General features: G+C 42.9%; 2 protein-coding genes across 2 annotated transcripts in view; one reads left to right on the top strand and one right to left on the bottom strand.

Moving 5' to 3' along the window:
* The window catches only part of pcsk2 (proprotein convertase subtilisin/kexin type 2), a gene marked incomplete at both ends in the record, with an annotated part of 75246 nt that extends 68097 nt beyond the window's left edge, over positions 1 to 7149 (top strand). Inside the window, one exon of the mRNA XM_080849504.1 lies at positions 6663 to 7149. Within this exon, the coding sequence (XP_080705630.1) occupies positions 6663 to 7149 (487 nt within the window). The remainder of the gene's footprint in view (positions 1 to 6662) is intronic.
* Positions 7150 to 9037: 1888 nt separating this feature from the next.
* On the bottom strand, positions 9038 to 14602 carry bfsp1 (beaded filament structural protein 1; the record flags this gene model as incomplete). The annotated part of the gene is made up of 8 exons (XM_080848361.1): positions 9038 to 10041; positions 10344 to 10435; positions 10942 to 11162; positions 11282 to 11395; positions 12655 to 12747; positions 13479 to 13574; positions 13809 to 13869; positions 14223 to 14602. The coding sequence occupies 8 exons, from the start codon at positions 14600 to 14602 to the stop codon at positions 9038 to 9040; spliced, it is 2061 nt and encodes a 686-aa protein (XP_080704487.1).
* Positions 14603 to 21745: the final 7143 nt, after the last annotated feature.

Genomic DNA, 21745 nt, shown 5'->3' with positions numbered 1-21745 from the left:
TGGGGGGCGGGGCGGGCTGGGCCGGGGGGAGATGAAGGGGGGGGGGGGGGCTGTTGATAAGCCTTATTGCACGAGGATAGAAGCTCTTTGCCATCCTGGAGGTGCCAGCCTTTGTTGATCTGAACCTTTTCCCTGATGGGAGTAACAGGAACAGATGATGGGCACGATGGGAAGGGTCTGTCAGGATGCGATTGGAGCGCTGCAGGCAACGGGAGGAGGAGATGGGAAAGAGCAATCTAGTAATATTATTGTGTCCTTTCAAAACTGTTGCATTTTACCAAGGGATGATGCATCCATGGAGCCACAGGTCTTGAATGGAGTGTTATCCTAACCTTTTCCAGACTTAGAGGAAGGGATAGCAACGCTAGCATTACCATGTCAGACCACAAGCTCTAGTGTAATCCATTAGACTGACAAGATCTTTATAAACAATACAGGACACACCACACCTCTACCTCCTAAGTACTGATTCGTGTGCATGCTTCATACCCCAATGGAGGCACTTTGGCATCCAGTGTGTGGGGCCTTGGGCCTTCCCATGTTCAAGTACAGTGGAGTCCACTAAATTACACAGGATATTAAGCCTCCACTGGTCCCATATTCAAGTATAGTGGAGTCCACTAAATTACACCGGATATTTAAACTGGTATAGAGAGGGATATTTAAAACCAAAATATCAGTGAGGCAGTGGGTATAAGTTTATAATGATGAAGAGTATTGCAGGGTGCCAATTAAACACTCAAAGAAACCATACAACGCAATAGGAAGCAGAATTTATTTTATTTTATTATCACTCCTTGAGCAATTTAATTATACCCACACCTGGGATTGAAAAAGCACATACGTTTGTAAACATTTCACCTTTTTGTGTCTGTTACCTTGACATGAAACCATCTCATGCCTGCCTGTTGCTCTTTGAGGTCTGAATTAACCCATAGCCCTCATTCCTTCCACCCCATTGATTTATATATTTTCTTATTTTGCAGTTGAGAGGTTTATTAGCCTATAGCCTTGAAATATCAAGAAGAAATAATTCAACTGTTCTATCTTCCTATAACCAGGGAGACTATAGATATCATGCTGTGCAAGTAACGTATGTCTTGTGTATCACCCAGACAGTTTTTGTTGGTTTTATTGTATCTTGTGTAGTGTTTGTTTGTTTGTTTTGCTTATATCTACCTGAAAACGGTAAAAGCTAGACTAGTAACTACATCTGGTACAGAGCATCTATCCTAATATAAAATGAATGCCCTTGATAACCGTAGGAGCTAATGAAATTAAGTCTTAAAAAAACTGGAATGTGATTGAAAGAATGATTTTACTTATGGAACTGACACTGGGATAATTGATACATTGCAAGAAAGTTCTATTGATTTGAATGGGCCACCCAAAGGTAAGAGGCTATTTTTGGTTGAGCTGTTGAGGAGCCTTATTGCACAGGGATAGAAGCTCTTTGCCATCCTGGAGGTGCGTGCCTTTTTTGATCTGAACCTTTTCCCTGACGGGAGTAACAGGAACAGATGATGGGCAGGATGAGAAGGGTCTGTGAGGATGCGTTTAGAGCGCTGCAGGCAACGGGAGGAGGAGAGATGGAAAAGATGTCGGGCAGCTCTGCTCCAATGATCCTTCCCGCTGTTTTAATCAGCCTCTGGATGGCTGCCTGCTCCGCCTTTGTGCAGCTATAGAACCATACATTCAGGCAGTATGTAAGCACACTCACTACAGCACAGCGGTAAAAGTTATACAGCAGCCTCTGAGGAAGGTGTTCTTTCCTCAACTTCTGGAGGTAAAAGAGGCGTTGCTGGGCCTTCCCCAAAACGGAAGCTATGTTTTTGACCCAGGACAACTCCTCCGTCAGTGTCAGACCAAGAAACTTTAGAGAGGTGACACGCTCAACCTCTTCACCGTTGATGTAGAGTGGGCGCTGGTGATTGTGCTGGGCATACTTCCGGAAGTCAATGATCATCTCTTTTGTTTTCTTAATGTTGAGACTGAGGTTGTGCTCAGAACACCAGACTGCCAGGTTTCCCACTTCTTGCCTGTAGGCAGCCTCATTGTTGTTGGAGATGAGGCCAAGCACTGTATCATCTGCAAATTTGAAGATGTAGTTGGATGGGCAGGAGGGAGTACAGTCATGGGTGTAGAGGGTGTATAATAGTGGGCTGAGCACGCAACCTTGTGGGGCGCCAGTGCTGATGGTCAGATTTGAAGAGTGATGCTTCCCCAGATGTACACTCTGTGTGCGATTGGTCAGGAAGTCCAATACCCAGTTACACAGTGTAGCATTGAGGTTTAAGTCCTGAAGTTTGGAGATGAGTTTGCCTGGAAGGATCGTATTGAAGGCAGAACTGTAATCTATAAAGAGAATACGGATGTAAGTGTTGTTTAACTCCAGGTGCTCCAGTGCAGTGTTAAGTAGCAGGGCTACTGCATCCTCTGTAGATCTGTTCGCTTTGTAGGCAAATTGGTGTTGATCAAAGGAAGCTGGTGTGATGTGTTATGTGTTTCATGACCAGCCTTTCCAAGCATTTAGCAGGTATGGGGGTGAGAGCCACTGGCCTATAGTCGTTCAGGCACGTGACTGCAGTCTTTTTTGGCACAGGTATGATGGTTGATGCTTTGAAACATGGGAGGACATGTGAAAGGGCTAGAGAGCGGTTGAAAATGTCTGTAAATACCTCTGTCAGCTGGTCACCGCAGTTCTTTAGTACGCGGCCTGCCACACCATCTGGTCCTGCCGCTTTCCTGGGGTTGATGTTTTTCAGGCAGAGTCTGACCTCGTGGGGGGTCAGAGTGGGTGCAGTATCGTCAGAGGGTAGGGGCAGAGGCAGCTGACCATTGTTGTCCCTGTCGAACCGTGCATAGAACTGATTCAGCTCTTCAGTCAGGGTAGCACAGCTGGTCTGGGGGGGGGGTGACACAGTCCCTTTGTAGTCCGAGATTGCTCTTATTCCCTCCCATACTTGTCTCGGATTGGTGTGAGTGTGGAAAAGTTGCTCAACACGTTGCCGGTGTTTGGCTTTTGCAGATTTTATGCCTCTCCTCAGTGCTGCCCTGGCTACACTGTACACTGCTGTTTCACCTGATCTGTAGGCTGCATCTCTGGCCTTCAGTAGTGAACGCACCTCTCTGCACATCCATGGCTTTTGGTTGGGGAACACTCTCACAGTCCTCCTTCTTGTGACATTGTTCACACAGAAGTTGATGTAGTCCATTACTGAAGATGTGTATTCCTCCAGTGCAATTTTTGGGTCGTCAGAAGCCTCCAGGCTATTAAATATTGTCCAGTTCGTGCTGTCAAAGCAGTCCTGTAGCTGAGGGATGGCATCCTCATTCCACACTGTTATGGACTTGGTGGCAGGTCTTGTCGCTCTGATTCTTTGTTGCTATGAGGGGTAGAGGAACAGCGAGAGGTGGTCAGACAGGCCTAGGTGGGAGTCAGACTGTACTTTGTAAGCCTTAACAACATTAGTGTACACCTGGTCTAGTGTCACACTGCCTCTGGTTGCACAGGTCACGTTTGGATGGAATGAGGGGAGCACAGATCTGAGATTGGCACGGTTAAAATCCCCGGCTACAATGAATAGAATAGAGATGAAAAGATGAAAGATAAGGATGAACTGCCGTGGAGATAGCAAGACAGAAACAAGATAATAGATAGAATAGATATAAAACAATGATAACTGTGATTTGTTGGTGCAACTGTAATATAGGCTCCTTGCATTCTGTGAGTGAGAGATACGTGAGCGTAAAGCCAACTTGTGAGGTTGCCTTTATTTTGCAAAAAGATAGCATAGCAACTAGGCAACAATAGCAGCCAGGCAATACCGTTTGCTGCAACATTTAATTTCCCCAAATCTGCTCACCATTAAAAGACAGTCTTGGGTTAAAAGTGGTTAGAATCACTTGCGGAAGATGCTAAATAAACAATCCTGATATAAATAATAAATAATCAGTGGGGCAAGGGCTTACTCTGATATCATTGGAGTGAATGAGGAGGGAGAAGTGCCCCCTCCCCATTGCCCTTCTCAAACACTGTAATCTTGTGTTCTGCATTCACGCTGGAGCCGTTGAACATTATTGGTAATGGTGCTAGGTCACCAGGGAATAGATTTATGGTTCGACTTCATCGCTTTGCTCCCATTCCCACACAACAGTAAAATAGCAATAAACAGGGCTTTCAGTGTGGGCGGGAATGGGGTATCAGTTGCTAGTTATTTTTACGATGAAGATTTTACAGTACATAACCTTTTTGGCTTCTGACGTCTTACAAAAAGCAGCGTGTTGTCGAGGTTACATTTCAGTCCCAGTGCCACCAAATAATGATTTTCCATCTAAACTCACATGGTTTCATTTAAAAAAATGTTCCAATGATCCAATATCTCACCAAAAATCAAAGATTAAAGAGAAAGTCCAAAACTTGAAAACAGATTTGTTTAATAATCTCACGACCCCTCAGGTTTCTCTGTCATATAAAACATCTTCTTTCCAAGAAGACTTTCTCTACTCTGTCTCTATCTAGCTCATTTCCTCCCCTCCTCTTCCTCCCCTCCTCCCTCCTAATGTGACAGTGGTAATGGCAGAGGCCAAAGAAGCCTCCCCCTGGATAATGCCATTACGGACACTTTATGACGGCGCAGGCCAGCCTTTGGTGTTATCACCAAGCTCCACAAGGACAGTCAGACCAAGGCTTTTGTGCTCCCACAGCAACAAAGAAAGCCTGTTTTAAACCCACGCAACACTTTTTTATAGACTAAAGCCTTTTCCTGGAAAACACATGATTCACATCATTTACTTTTGCCTTTTTATGCCCTTAATTACTGTTTTTAATCTCTGTACTCTGCACTTTCAAATCGTCATAATGAAAAGTGTTTTACAAAGAAATTCTACATAGTTCCTGTAGCACCATAAGCAACATCGTCTCAAGACTCTTTAATGAATCCAGGACCTGAACTCTACATAGACGACAGTAGCAAGGAACAAACTCTCAGAGCAGAGCCCAGCTCAAAAGAATGAGCTAAGTGCAGAGTGACCTCAAAAAGCCAGCTGTGGAAAGAAATGGAAAGAGAAAAGGACCCCCATTTGCTATTACTGTAAAGAGGGGAGGAAAACCACTGTGATAACAAACAGATATGGGTACATCAGCTAATGAGCATACACATTTTAACTACATATCTGTACACTGCAAAAATGCTTTTCTAACCTAGTGTTATTACTCTTATATTGAGATGAAAAAAACTAGTTGGTCTTGTTTCTAGCTAAATTGTACTTACCTAGTGCTTTCTTGGTAAGGTTATTTTTGCCTATTTCAAGCAAATATTACTTATTTTAAGAAATCTTAACAAGCCAAATTTGCTTAACGCACTGGCAGCCAAATTTGCTTGTTTTAAGCAGATTTTGCCTAGGTTAGAAAAGCATTTTTGCAGTGTATAAGCAGTTGTGAAATCAAATAGGCCAGTTCTCAGTTAAGCACCTGTTACGATCATAGCTCCATGACCGAAACATAAAGAGGAGACCACGTAGAATGTATATAAAAATATATATATAAGTTATTTATTAAAGGTTACAGTTATACAGTTATCTAATAATTATAGCAAACGTGTGGTGTAGGTCAGTGTGTTGAATAGAAACAAAAGATGTGATGTAAATTCAGTTAAATGGTAATATAAACAAACAACGACGATACAAGAAAAACCAACGATACTCCAAAACCTTTTGTAGCCCAACCAATCATGGGGTCCACCTGTCACCAATCACCTGCCGTACACCTGCTGTAAAGACAGAGCTACAACAGGCATGCAATCTCATGGGGCGGGGCCTAGACCCGCCAGGGTCGTAACATCTCCCCCCTTAACGTGTATGGGCTTTCTCAGCAATACAAATCTAGATGGCTGTGGAGAGTGTTAAAGAGTGTTGTATTACATACACACTGTTTTTAATTATATCAATTATAAATTGCTACATAAATTGCTGAACACAATGCCATCATTGTCACTGGCAAATAAGTGTTTCTACTACAAGGGAGAAAAAAGAGAGAAGTTCAAATCCAAATCAGAATGACATGTTGTTACTTCCGTATGCCTCAAGGGAGGAGAGGAAATAAAGGTTGCTTGGCATGACATATGGGAGGCTCCTGGCACCCTGGGACTATGGCTGCGTATCTCTCTATGACAGGCAGGACAGACACAGAACAGCAACAGCAAAGATGCTCCTTTCCACCAGATGCTCCACAATGAATGCCAGATCCTCAAGCACCATTCAGAATCATAAACTTACAATGGAGGCGTTAGGTCAAGAGCCGGTCCACTCGCCACATTCAAGAAGGGATATTATTTTATTTTTGTTTTTTTGACACTCTTAGAATAGAATAAGACCTGGTCATAGACAATAGGGGATCATTGAGTCCTTGAGGTTTCAAATCACAGCGTTCAAAGCTTTGATTACATGTATAAGGATATCACTACCCAATCCACACTAAGGAAAGAAATTCTGTCGTAGTTCACATACAGTGATTTCAATATCAACTACTATGCCCAACAATCAAGAACAGATTACTTTGACGATTATTTCAAATGTTTTATTATTTTTTAAATGATGTACTAATTATTTTCTATTTCTTTGGTTTTCTGAAGTTGACATTCTACTGCTTCTTCTTGTTGCAGTAAAGTTCCATCTGAAGACAAGCTAGTCCTAACCATTACCACCGATGCCTGCCAAGGGAAGGAGAACTATGTGCGATACCTTGAGCATGTGCAGGCCGTGGTGACGGTTAATGCCAGCCGGCGTGGTGACCTTAATTTGAACATGACTTCTCCTATGGGAACCAAATCTATCCTTCTGAGCCGCCGACCCCGAGATGATGATGCTAAGGTGGGCTATGACAAGTGGCCCTTCATGACCTCTCACTCATGGGGAGAAGACCCCCGTGGAACCTGGCAGCTGGAGGTTCTCTTCCAGGGTGAAGTACCACAGACAGGAACTTTGCAAGAGTGGACCCTAATGATCCATGGAACCCAAAGTGCACCTTACATTGACCAGAAAGTGCGCGACTACCAATCCAAACTGGCCATGTCTAAAAAAGAGGAATTGGAAGAGGAATTAGATGAAGCCTTGGAGAGAAGCCTGAAAAGCCTGCTGAGTAAAAATTAGACAACTGCATGATGCCCTGCCTCTCACACTCCTTTCTCCTGTCCTCCCCTCTCCTCTTCTTCTCGTCTTCTGTAGTTTTCCTTTTCTGTGGCTGTTTCTCCCTATCTTTGGTTAAGTATTCCTTGTATCCAGATCATAATAACTGTAAGGCATCTATAAAAGACAATAAATATGCGTTGTTTTCTGTATTGTTTTTATTACACTTTACAAAAATGTATATAAATAGAATATACGTATCTGCTTTATTATGTTCTTTCTTCTTCACCTTAAAACCGTTTCCTCTGAAAAGACAACTCTTGTACAGTTTGTGTAAATGATCATTTCTGTAATTCTACTTAAAGTTTAATATCTTGCAAACAGAGCATTGATAGTTCTTTGTGTTATACTTTCGTGACAATATTATGTTTGTGTCAGTTTATGTATAAAAGGCAAAGACTGTGGAATAATTTTGGCAACCTGTGCTTTAGCCAGCTAACTTTACTCCCACTGGTCTATCTAATAATAAATCTACTCAACGTTTTCTTAGAGTGCTGAACTGAATAAGGAGACTTCACTCCAGTATTATTTAGGTAAAGATATTTTAGATGTATTTCCATGATTTAATTGAAATGTTTAGAGTCTCACGTAAATCTTTGCAAATCACCACTTGAAAGGGACCATTCTGTTTTCCTTGCAATCTTATGCAAAATGTAGACACAAGCCACACTGTTAAGGAATCAGATTGAGTAGTTGAGAAAATAAATTCCAGGCTGGCTACTGACAAATAATAGCATGCAAAACAGAATTACAGAAATCAATTGCAGAGAGAACAGCGTTGAGCAGTGTGTCTGACTAGGCAGTGGGTTTCTACAAGAATAGATCACCATAGACGAGCAGGTCACCTCTGCTCCAGATCAGCTACTCTTATGAACTGTGGACGAGGAACCTCTGGCGACTGCTTCATTTAAACACCATTTAGTGACGTTGTTAATATGACCATGGATGCACCTGGAGTTTTTTGGCTACACTATATATTTAACATCTCTTCTCATCTTATATTAAATATGTAAGGGATAATGTATAGAACGCAGGTCATTATCAGGAAAGTAAGCCCTGACAGGGCAAACAGCACCCTGATGCGAAGCGGAGGTTATATATATATAACCTCCGCTTCGCGTCTGGGTGCTGTTCGCCCTGTCGGGGCTTATTTCCCGATAATGACCTGCATTCTATACATTATCCCTTACTTATATAATCTATCTATATAATAATAAGTATTTAGACATTTGACTCCAGTTAATACAATATGTTCTTGGGTAAAAGGTAAAGTTGTTTTCTAGGGACATGGTTGGTAATGTAACTAAATGAACTTATATGAGAAGTACATAATCATGTATTAATTACATTATAATATGAATACTTAATATGAAGTATGATCCTTGTCCGTAGTCCCTCCTATATATTTGGACATAAAGTCAGAGACAGAACAACCAGATACATGGACTTGAGAGGTTTCAGATTTTATTTTGAAAACAACACACAGCAGAGCTGTGCTGGCAAATAACTGGGGTATTTTGTGTCCCAGACTTTTCAGACAGAACTTGTGAGGAGTATTGTATGAGGGTATATTTATGAGGGCAGCAGCATTACTCAAATTAGAATTGGGGAACATTCAGATTCTATTTCATTTATGATTTTAAGGGGGAGGGCATGGCCTTAAAAAAATGATCCCCAAGTTTTCAGACAGTAAAGGCCAGACTAATGGGCTGAGAGAGGTAAGTTGCACTGTAAGACCCAGCAGGAACAAGATGAAGAATAATCTTCACTTTACTTGCAGCGATGAGGCAGGAGCACTGGAATGTGGCATTGTTTGTTAGGGTGTTGTTGTAGACTGTTAGTTTTAATCATTTCAGGTTCGGTCGCCATGTTTCTTTTTGCTGGTCTTTTCAATCATGGTCTCTACAACCATGGCTGTTTCTTCATAGCCCTTGACTTTGTTGTCAGGTGACAGTTTCTCCACAGACTCCACCACCTCCACCTTTTCATAACTCATTGAGTCAGGGGGGATGCTGCTTCTGGGGAAAGGCATGGGTGGTGGCCCCCTGCGGGAACTGTTGTCATCCATGTTCCTACCATTACGGGGCCCTGGCTGTCCTGGCTGTCCTGCACCATGATTCTTGGGTGTGGTAGGAGCAGGGGTGGGTCCTTGGTTTGCGCTGGGAGAAGTGGGTCGAGGGTCCTTGGCTTTTGGAAAGGGGTCTCCATTCTTTGATTTTTGATTCCCTTTCCCACCATTTCCTCCCTCTTTGGCTTTGCCCTTGTCGTCCCCTCCTCTCTCTCCCTTTCCTTTGTTGCCCTGCGGGTCATCTGAGGGGGTAGAAGGAGAGAGAGGCCGAGGTGCAGGGGCAGGGCTTGGGGTGGGAAATGGTCTTGAGGGTGTGGCATAAGGATCATAAGGAGGCATCATTCCATCCCAGATGGTCACAAAGACATGCCCACCAGAAGGAGAAGATGTGAAGAAGCAGGGGTCAAGGTAGCTGGAGTCACCAGTGACCAGAACATAGCGGCCTTTAGTGTAGAAGTCAGCCATCGGCTCAGGCTTCTTGTATTTCCTAATGCGGTCTCGGACAATGTTACACAGTGTGTCAAATGCCTTACTGATCTGGGCACCATCTGGAACATCTTCATGGACAACCCCAGAGAGGAGGGGTGCATCCTCTCGTCTCACGTCCGCCTCCTCCACCTCCACGCCGTGCCTGTCATCCTCCAGAAGATCAGCCCCAGACACCCTCTCCTCCAGACCACTATCCATCACATCTCTTTGGGTGATTTCTCTCTTTTTGTTCACCTTCTTTGCCAGATTTTTCTGACGAGATTTCACACTGGTGATATCCTGTATGGCCTGAGTGATATCTGTAAGAGAACATGAGTTAGCAGTCAAAGTTCCAAAATTCCAAAAGCAGTTAAAATATGTCTTTTCTCATGAAATGGAACGTCTGTTCTAGTACTAAAGCAGTTTGACAAAGATAGCAATCTTGAAGATAATGGCTGGTGTGGTGTCATAAGGTGCATGACTTCTCTTTTGCTTGACAGCACAGAAATGACTGACTGGGGATATGAAGAGCGTTAGTTTATCACCCTGTTTGGTGATTTCCCTTTCACTTGGTTAGCAGTGAGACACAGGTGTATTGCATCATCCCTTTTCCATTTCTCACCTTTCCCTCCCCTGGGTACTGTGGAGTTGTGGATGTGTCTGAAATTAGTTGTGAACAACGTAATCGGAGTTCCAATTATAGCTGAATTTAACCTGTGGGAGAGTGACATGAAGCACATCAAGAAGGTATTAATCCATCTATGTCAATGTAGCGCTCTCCACCACACTGACAGAAAAAGCACAAGTTTCATCTCATAATAATCATTATTTCATATAACTATAATAAATATAACTATTTTTACTGCCATTTTTGTCATTTGGTACTTCATGTCTTTACCATTGTAATTCTCAAGAATATAATAGTGTTCTCAATACAACGTCCTTTTAGAAAACTCCAATACACTTTATATAATTTCAGTGAATGTAATTTACTGAATTGGACAAATTGTATAAATCACAAAATATGAACAGAGTTACTAATTCAAGCTTTGCATAATGGATTTGAAAGGATTAAGGTATGGTGAATAAATATTGCCACCATGTGGTGAAAATGGTTTCATACTGTATGTGCAGTTCAGTACCTGTACCATAACATCCTAAGGCTGTACATCTGGACATTTCCTGAAAATACAACCGTGTTTAGGACATGTGACACTGACCTGTTGTCCTCGTTTTCAATGATCCTTTTATATCTCTCCAGCTCATTATCAAGGGAGGATTGATACATTGCCAGGTGCCTGCATTCATTGGTGTACTTCTCTAGTGTGCGTTCAGCCTCCTCGATCTCCTTCCTCAGTGTCTCAATCTGCTCATTGTACAGCTGAATCTCATCATCATAGCTCTCCTGGGTGCCTTTGATGGCTTGCTCCAGCACCGCAGTCTAAGAGACAGAGAAGGCAGGAAAGTGGACGAACAGTGTTGAATACTACAACGATACAGATGGCCACAATGAATATAAATAGACCACTAGTTGCCAAGCATGTGTCTAGAATCACCCACCTCTGTCTGCAGTCTTTGTTTCTGTGCTTTCAGCTGGCAGAGGGCGATCTTATACTCTTCCAGCTGACTCTGCAGGGCTGGAACACGCCGCTGAGCCAGGAGTTTCTCCTGTTCCTAAGGAGAATGTCAAACAGTCAGATAGATCTAGATCACATGTGTCAAACTCAAGGCCCGGGGGCCTGATCAGGCCTGCCAGCTTCTCAGAATGTTGCAAAAAGTTACATTGATTTGAATGAGCAACGGTGACATTTTATTTGGTTTGCCTAATTTTCCCTCAGGATTGATAAAGTATCCATCTATTTATCTATCAGAGCTTGCCTGCTGCGGCCCCTGGTATGTCGGACGCACCACAAATACTGCAAGTCCCACAATGCACTGTCCCTGCGTTGGTAGCATACGTCAATTTAGGGAGCGCTTGCCCCACTGTGCAGCCCTCGACTTACACCCATTTTTTTTTATTTTGGCCCTCTGTGTATTTTAGTTTGACACCCCTGATCTAGAGCGAGGAGTTTCTCCTGTTCCTAAGGAGAATGTCAAACAGAAAGATCTAGAGCGAATAGTTTCTCCTGTTCCTAAGGATATTGTCAAACAGAAAGATCTAGAGCAGTGGTTCTTAACCAGGGTTCGATCGAACCCCAGGGGTTCGTTGAGTCACTCTCAGTGGTTCGGTAGGGGTCAATTCACTAGACACACACAGTATAGCCCGGTTCACACTAGCAATGTCGGGCCGTTTTTATACATACCTAAGTTTTGAAGAAATCATATTTTATTTTTCAAATTACGAAGGGTTCGGTGAATGCACTGATGAAGCATGCCGGGTTCAGTTCCTCCAAAAAGGTTAAGAACCACTGATCTAGAGCGAATAGTTTCTCCTGTTCCTAAGGATAATGTCAAACAGATATATCTAGAGCGAGGAGTTTCTCATGTTCCTAAGGATAAGGACTTGTGTGAGCCATCAGAGGAAGAAATCTACAAACACATTGAAAAATATGAAATCGACACTATGCAATACTAAAACTATGCAATATAGAGGACCTGCAATACCAATACAAGCATATGGTGCTAACAGTGTAGAGTGTAAAAATGATTCAGCCAGTGGTTTAAATGAGTTAATTAATTTCAATTGGATAGATAATTGACACTGTAAATTACACTACTGTTACAATATAGTGTCATACAATACTGTTGTTGTCAGGTGTATGTGGAATACACCGGACCTTCTTAAAAGCCAAATCTGTTAATTCTCTACTGAAGATGTAACTCTGCATCGTGGCAAAGATAACAGTGAAATTGCAGTGGACACATTCTAATTCGAAACTCTTATTCTAATTTACCTGTCGCCATTTTGACTGAAGTTAACAAAGTCAACCTACCTCTGAAATCCCAACTGACATATTAGGCAAAAGAGGAGTTGTCTGGTTGATTTGTTGCAGAATGTTCACATAAGTCTGGATTTCTGCCAGATTCTAGAAGATAAAAGGTTGGAGTTATGTGTTGCTTAACCATATACAGTCCCCATGTGCCACCCCAAACATGTGTACCACCTTGTATTGCCTTCGTTTCACGGGTATGTCACAATGCCCACCCACCTGGTCCAGGGCTCAATACGAATGGATGTCACAATTCAAACTGGAAATACTGATCTGTACTACTAATCTAAAGGGCGCCAGCACGTCATTAAAGCCTCAGAAATATTTCCATCTGAGCCCGATGTTAACTAATGCAGAAAAACACATATCTCTGTGCAACCACCATCAATAATGCAATCAATGATTTGTGTTCGGTAGATTCTGTTGCACTGCACAGTATTATGGGTATGATAATAGAATCATTGAAAAAACTGGTATTTTATGTCCTTTGGTGCTCTTTATGGTGAATGAAAATATATATATATATATAATACAAATATTCACAGTATTCATTTTCAAATCGTCCCAAATGATTGGACTACAAAACTCTGGTGCTGCATGTGCTTCAGCCACACCATGCGCCCTAAATCATGGTGTGGCAGTGTGTTAAAGCTACATCTAAGTGAAACTTATATTCCATGACTTTATACTATCAATAAATATGCCGTGCAAATCACCAAACCAAGTATTTTAAGGACACCAGTCTGTGAACTTGTTGTTTAGGAGGACTCATCAGGCTCAAGATCCATAATGATTTCCGAGGGGTAATCTTGTGAAGGATACTTTACCTTTTTGTGTCTATCTTTGGTGGAGTTAAAGTCATCTTGGAGGAACTGAGACTGGATCTGGTATTCAAGGTTTCTAAGTAGGGCATTGTCAGCTTCCTGCAGTGTGAGAGAAATATAAATCCATGACTAACCAGTTCTTTCTTGGTTGCAATTTTGAATAATATGCTTTTCTCATAGTAATCTCCAACTGGTTAAGGGAAAGATAAGTGTTACATTGAAGACATTCATCTGTTCGAAAGATCCTGCTTTGCTGTTTCAGAGTTTGCTTTTAGGATAGTTCTGAAATGACAGGTTTGTATCACAGCAGCCATTGGCATGTTAGTATGGTACCTTATTCAGTTGTCCCAGAGTGCCTCGCAGCTGTTCTTGATAGTCACACTCATTTCTATACCTGTGAAGAACATTTGTGTCATTTTACTGTCTTCATCCCGGTGATGTGTGCTCATCACGCTACTGGTGTCATTATATTAGTCAACAGATCAAATCTAAACCGAGGTCATGCTTTCGATGTTTGAACATGACAACAATCACTAGTTTGATGATCAATTGATTTTAGGAATTAATACAATAAGCATGAAAATAACAATACAAAGTTTTATTCATAATGTACTTTTCACTAACCCAAGTGTTAGTCTAAATCTAGGCTCAAGGACCATGGTGGAAACGGTGAGGGTCTCTAAATGGTCCCTCTGTCTGTCTGTCTGTCTGTCTGTCTGTCTGTCTGCTCCGCAGGCATCCTCTCACCTGTTGGTGAACTCATCTAGCATACGTTCTGCATCCTTCAGCTCTCGCTCAAGTTTGGCGCGATCCGAGTAGAGCTCCCGGATGCGCTGGCGGTTCAAATTGATCTGCTCACTGAATGCCTCCTCCAGGCCCGACGCCTCCTCCATCCGCTGCAGTGTCTCCAGCTGCTTGCGGAAGATGGCATTGCGCTGCTCCAGTACGCGCGCCCGGTTGATGTAGCGGGCGAAGCGGCCGTTTAGCTCCTGTAAGCTCTCCCATCCTTGAGCAGCCGTGGGACCCGTGGAGGTGTAGCTGGCGTCCGGGCTGCTTACTTCCTCAAAAACATCCGAACGCTCATACTTTTCCTTGCGGACCTCACGCAAGTAGCTGGTTTTAAACATGTTGCCCTGCTGCTGTGCAACTGGTCTACTCTTCTCCTCTCCACTGCTGTGGGGCCGAGATGCGTCACTCTCTTCAGCACCTTTAGTGTGTGAAAACTAGGGTGCTCACCCTCTGATGTTTCATGTTAGTCTGAAGGCTGCCCCGCTCAAACCACGGGCGAAATAGCTAAAAACCTTCCCCCGGTCAGGGCCTGCCCGCCGCCCGCCTGGTGTGTTCCAGAGGATTGTTTCCCCATTGTGCCGGACTCCCACAAAAGCACTGCCATTGTGATGGTGCAAAAGAGAGTGACAGAATGCTGGACAACACTATGCTGTGTCAACAAACATTTATCAATATCCTTTGTCTTTTACTCAGCTGTTTCCATTTTATTGGAGGGTGAGGAAGCATGCCACTATGGTTCCTTGTATAGTAATGTAAAATAAAATGCATGGTGTGCACTTCAACAGAGGATAGAAACTATTATGCATAGGCATTAGACTGATCTGGACACAACTGGTATTGTTCTGTTTACAGGTACAGAGGTACAGGTACAGAACTTTCCCATAGACGATATACAGATACTGAGCAAAAGTAAAAGGTATTGTACAGACAACCAAACATTAACCAATGATAGATCTCTGGTTGCACAGTAGCCAACACTGATGATTGGCTGAATCAAATCAGTTATAATTGAAATCACTAATATATTTTCCAAATAATTTCTGTTAATAACCAGGCCAGCCCAGCAACATATGTTTGATGAATCAAAGTTAGTTTGTTTTTGATAATTGTTAACATATTAAAATTGGACCACAATATCGTAAACCTAGCACTCAAGCATCAAAACTTCATCTCATGTCTGTAAAGCAACAAGTCAAATGTGGTCTTGGCAGCCATTTTCAATTTCATATAACATTTTTCTTTTTCAAAATACTACAAAAACATTTCACAATATGAGATGCAGCAACAATTAAACATTGAACTCTTCTTTGTCTCTCTAAAGCACTGCTCTTCACATGCTACTGCTACATACTAAACGCTACACCTACATACTAGTTTCAGAGAAGGACATATGTTGTGACCTTGATGACCTGCTGCTGAGTCAATGTGTTTTTTATTGATCTTATAACTTTATAATTTAGTTTGTGTATCTTGCATACTGCAGAGTCATTTGTGTGATATGTTTTCTATGCAGAACTCCTTGAAACATTGTATTGGAAAAGTATTGTAAGACCTCTGTTGACATTATAACTGTCAGCACCCTTAGAGGCATTCATGTGTCAACTAAAGCTTTATCAGTATACTATAATACAATCTTTTTCAGTATACTATTCATCTCACAGTCTACTGTGTCACTGAAAAGCCCAAAGTGATCCTTTCTACACACAACACTTGAGTCAGAGTATATACTATATTGCAGTGTAATATAACACTGTGGTCTACTACAGGGCAGTTTAATACTGAAACTACATGATAAAAGGTTATCAAAGATAGAAGTGTTTTAGATTTCCTATCTGACCTACATGCCTGCTCTAGGGGATTCAGTCCTGTAGTGGTTTTTCTTTTGCATTTCTCATCTTCAGTCACTGGGTCTTTTGGGCCAAAATAACAAATATGCATTTTAGATTTGGAGCATTAATATAAAACTACAATCAAGGTACCAATTAGATATCAACACTGACACGAGGGAAATGTTTCTTGTGTTTGTAACTCTGCTCATGGCCATATTCTAGGTAAAGCTCTCAAATAACAAAATGCATTTAGATTGGAAGGCTAAATGACCTGTCCAGCAGAAAAAAGCCAACTTCAGCATCTCTCTGAAAACATTTGACCTTCATCAGCAATTTCCATCTGACCACAACAATGTTTTTCCTTGTTTTCTGCTATTGCTTGCTTCATGTTTTGCTTCATGTTTTCACTTCTTTGATGAAGATTCACACTTCCTTGCACAAAATGGTCAGCCAGTACCAGAAGCCACTTATACCTCATCTTTCTTCTTCTTGGTCCTTCAACTGGCGCCACCAATTCAACCTGCCACTTCAACGTAAAAATATGGAAGGCCCTCTCTTGACCCAGTGTTGTCCCTTCTGGGCTCCTGTAGAAACATGGCAGCACACCATGGCTGTCCCTGTGGAATCTGACCTTGCCCTTTGTAGATATGATGGGCTCTTTCTAAGCCAATGAAAACTCAGCGATTTGTAGTTAGAGGTGATTATACACTATTCAAAACATAATTATGAATATTATTCTCTATTTCTGGTAAAAGATCCCAAATTCCACACACTGCACCCAATGTAGGGAGATGCGGCACACAAGAGGGGTGTGGTAGTTCAGTACTACTGAAGGTGAAACTGCAAAAAATGATTATGCCAAAAATGTGTCCTTGTAGTTGATAAACAATAACTTAATGCGCTACTTCAAATATTTAAAACTCTCGACTTTTTTAGCACACCGAGTAAAGTAAAGGCAATGTGCATATTAGCATCATACATGGAATTAAAGCAAATGTATCAGGTGCATATTTACATAGCACATAAAAGTGGTTGTGATACTATTGCAGGTTCTAGTCTTGCAAAGATGTGTTAGTGTATGCAGTCATTCAGCATTAAGGCATTTACAAGTCAACAGTTTCCCCTTTTACTTTTTAATTTGATTTAGAATCATGTCACTGATATATTGTCTAAAAACACATGCATTAATTTAATAATAATATTTGTGTTTGTTCCAATACCTCTGCAAATAGGTTAGACATGTTTTGTGGTCTTGTGGTGTAAGTGAAAAATGTTAAGACTTAAGATTTAAATGTTAGGCCGTTTTATAAGCTTTGGCCACACAACAACATTCATAATACATCCATTTCAAGCTGATGTTTTACACTTGGAGTTTATTATGAATGTTGGCAGTATTGATAAAACGGCCAGAAAATGTTGCTGTTGCAATATATTTGTTCTATGTGTGTTCTTAATCCTTCGTTTCACCATGTGACGTACGCTGACGTACCCTGACGTACGCTGACGTACGCTGACGTACCCTGACGTACGCTGACGTACGCCTTTAAAGCCATTCAGAGAGTGATCTGTGCCATGTTTGTTTATGACTGTTTGTTTATGACTGTACGCCACCCTTTGAATTGCACCCAGATAATATTTCAAATAAATGTTCTAATAGGCACATCAGCCCTTGAGAACAGGTTTGAAAAACACACACCACACAAGAGTCCTGAATTCCACAAGATGTTATTTATTGTAAAGATATGTAATTATGATGTATAAGATTGCAGGTAAAGGAATGGACCTAAACAGACTGAGAGGTTCGTCAAAGTAGGAAAGGTATTTATTTAATAATCAATAAAAGGACTCAAACTGTCAGCACCGTGAGGTTCAGGGCTGACAAACATGCTAGGGAAGGGAATTAAATGGAAACAAACTATAGCAGGTAGGAACTTACCTAGAGGGGCGGCAGGCTAACTGGGAAATGTGCTTCAGGGTTCACACCACCCTTGTGAAGGCAAACACAGCACAACACACGAAAAGTGACCAGCGTGACACAGCAACCACAGAGCAACCAATGATCAAACGGGACTCCACCACCAGGTGACTAGCCCTCCTCCAGGATAGCACAATGTCTGCACATAAAAACAAAAGGGCATAAAGAAAATAGGAAACACCAGTCACACCATATACACGGAAACTACAGGCAAGTTAGTTTCCCCTCTCACAGGATGCCTGAAGTACTAAAATAACGACACATAAACCATACACATGCAAACAAGACAAACAGAACACAGGAACATGCTGCAGGCATTAGAGGAGGTGGCTGCAGGCATTAGAGGAGGTGGCTGCAGGCATTCCAGTGTGCCAGTGTGCCAGTGTGCCAGCCACGCCGGGTCTTTAACGTCCCTCGTAACACCCTGAGCGACAGGGTGAGTGGGCGGGTGACCCATGGCTACCGTACAGGCCCAAAGCAGTGACTGTCACCAGAGGACAAGAATACCCTGTTGCCCTAACCCTAACCCTAACCCTGCCTGGACTATGTGGGACTTCTCTGAGTGAGGACAGAGGGCCCTCTGCTCCACTGGGACATAAATCACACCTGACACCAGCTGTCATCCAGGTGGCTAGGAGGGAGGGTGTTGTGCGCCTACATCTCCCATCACCCACCTCCCATCCAGGTGGCTAGGAGGGAGGGTGTTGTGCGCCTACATCTCCCATCACCCACCTCCCATTTCCTGCCAGATTACTTTGATCCTTTGAAGATGGAGTTTGCCATGGTGACTGACAATAGTAAATCAGGCCGAATTCGGCTTAGTTTTCTGCCACCCGTACCAGCGGCTTAAGGACCAGGTGTTGTGGTGGAGGAGTTTAAGGAGTGCAGCATCTTCCCTCTTAACTGTGACGCCCTCAACACTAGCTGCCTCTTGCACCCTGGCTGCAGCAGCCAGACCACCACCAGAGGGCCATCCTCCTCTCTCCCAGTGGGGGCCTCTGTACCCACCACAATTGCTACCACAACGTCCCTCCAGACACCTAGCTCCCCACCTCCCACGACCTCTTCAGATCATCCCCTGGTGGCTGCAGACCTTGCCGAGGTCCTGATGCAGGTTCAATTCCAGAAGACTGTACGGTGGAGAGTAACAGCTGAGGCCCCGTTTATCACTGGGGACGAGTATGAGTGTGGCCAGAGAAGCCAGGGAGCAGGGGGCTCAACAGAGGTGGGTGCACGCCAGAAACATTGGCCAACAGACCACCAACTCCACCGTGGCCTCCAGGGGAACCCCCAGATACAGAGGCGGGCCCAGCACCTGTGCCGCTCTCAGCCCTATGCATTTATTTTTGTTATTACAAAAATATTCACCCATCAAATCTACAATGCTACAAATTGGCATTTTCATTAGGTCTGTTGGCGTGCAAGTTCAAGTCTTTTATTGTCAGAAGCACAGAACAACACAGAGTCAGACTGGGCACTGAAATTCTTAAGACAAGACACCGCACCACAACCTACCATAGCATAACATACAATAACATAACATAACATATAAGTACTCTGAACATAAATTACACATATCATTAACATATAATAAATCTACTAAATACACAAAATATATATACAACACATTCTGCTAAACATATAATATACATATAGTAACCTATACTAACCTAATAGACCTATAATAACCTAAAGACAAATCAAGTGTACCTGGTATCAGGTAGTGCAATATTATTGATAGTGCAAACAGTAGATGAAACTGTAACATGCAAAGTGGCGAGACTCTATCACTGTCCATTTAAAAGCCTGATGGCCCTTGGAAAGAAACTGCTATCCAATCTACAGGTGCGAGACCGAATACTTTAGCCTGAAGGCAACAGGGAAAAAAGTCTAAAGGATGGATGGTAGAAGTTTTTTAGGATCCTGCCAGCTTTTCTGGTGCATCTGTTTTTTGAGCAGACTAGGTGAGATCACTGCTGATGTTCAGCCCGAGGAACCTAAAGCAGCTGACCTTTTCCACATCGGATCTGTTGATGTGTAGAGGTGCATGCTCTTCCTCCTGCCGTCTCCTATAGTCCACAATCATCTCTTTAGTCTAGCTGATTTTGAGAGAGAGGTTATTATTCTGACACCATGTTGGCGTATCAACCTCCTCTCTGTAGGCTGACTCACCATTATCAGTGATGAGGCCCACAATGGTTGTGTCGTCAGCAATTTCACGATGAGATTTGAACTGTGCGTAGCGGCACAGTCATGCATGAACAAGGAGAACAGGAGGGGGATGAGCACACAGCCCTGGGGGGTGCCTGTGTTAGTGATCACTGTGGATTAGGTGCGGTCACCCATTCTCACCACCTGTAGCCTCCCCGTCAGGAAGTCGAAAATCCAGGTAACTTAACTGCAGGGGGTCACTGTCCCTCTCAAAGTGAGCGTAAAAGGCATTCAGCTCGTCTGGATGTAGGACAGAGGACTGGGTCTTACTGTAACTCCTCCCTTCATAGTCTGTGATGGCTCTTAGTCCACTCCACATGTGCCTGGGGTCAGAGCCATGGTAACTGGACAACACCTTGGTTCTGTAAGCCCTCTGAGCTGCTTTGATGGTCTTCAAAAGTCGTATCTGGCCTTCCTGTACTGATCAGGGTCCCCGGAGTAAAAGGCCTGCAGACCGCGCTCTCAGGTTGGCCCGGACCGCGGCATTAACCCAGGGCTTCTGATATGGGAAAGACCAGACAGCCTTCTTGGGAATGAAGTCATCTATGCAGTGTTGTATGTAGCTGGAAACAGTGTCCGTGTATTCATTTTTTCCCCCCATCTGCTGCCTCCCGAAACATCAGCCAGTCAGTGGTGTCAAAATAGTCCTCGAGAGTAGCCACACTCTCGTCACTCCATTGATGGACTGTCCTCGCAACAGGTCTGACCTGTTTCAGCTTTTGCCTATATGCCTGGAGGAGAAGAATGGAGGTGTGGTCAGCCTTTCCAAAAGCTGGGCGGTGGAGGGGTTTGTAACTGCCCTGGAATGCTGTGGGGTTGAGTGCATGGTCTCCACGTGTGAAGAATTCTATGTGCTGATGGTATTGAGGCAGGACTTTCTTCATGTTGGCTCTGTTGAAATCTCCAACAAAAATGAAGGCTGCCTCCGGGTGCACATTCTCCAGGCCATTTATAATCCCATATAGTAACGTACTGTAACGACTGCAGTAAACTCCCGTGGTAGAAGGGTCTGATATTCACAGTTAGCAGGTGATTTAATTTGACTAGTTTTGCAAAACGGTGATGTCCTCTATGCGACATTAACTGTACTTCCTTATCACCTTATTACAAAAATGAATTCTAAACAATTCAATTTGTGGCTGAAAATAAACTATGATCACAAGATCTGTTTGGCGTTCACCGTAATCTGTTTCTTCCCAACCCTGATAGTTTCCAATACACAATTTTTCAGCAACACTTTTCCCCCATGCCAATGTTGAAATCGAATTGCTACCAGGATTGCAATTTTACATTGACGCGCCAAAACGAGAAATTATCTGTTCTTTTTACCCAAAAGACCTGGTGACATTACAGATTAGCCCACAGGGCCTACTATGTCAATACAAGTGTAACATTAAACAAAAAAGCTTTGTAGCTCATGTCAGCCAACAACTATAGCCAGACTTAAAAATGTAGGCTACAATCCA

Source organism: Sprattus sprattus, assembly GCF_963457725.1.
Source record: "Sprattus sprattus genome assembly, chromosome: 12".
Taxonomy (NCBI): Eukaryota; Metazoa; Chordata; class Actinopteri; order Clupeiformes; family Clupeidae; genus Sprattus; species Sprattus sprattus.
The sequence above is the reverse complement of the archived record's forward strand: the minus strand, read 5'-3'. Positions and strand labels throughout refer to the sequence as shown.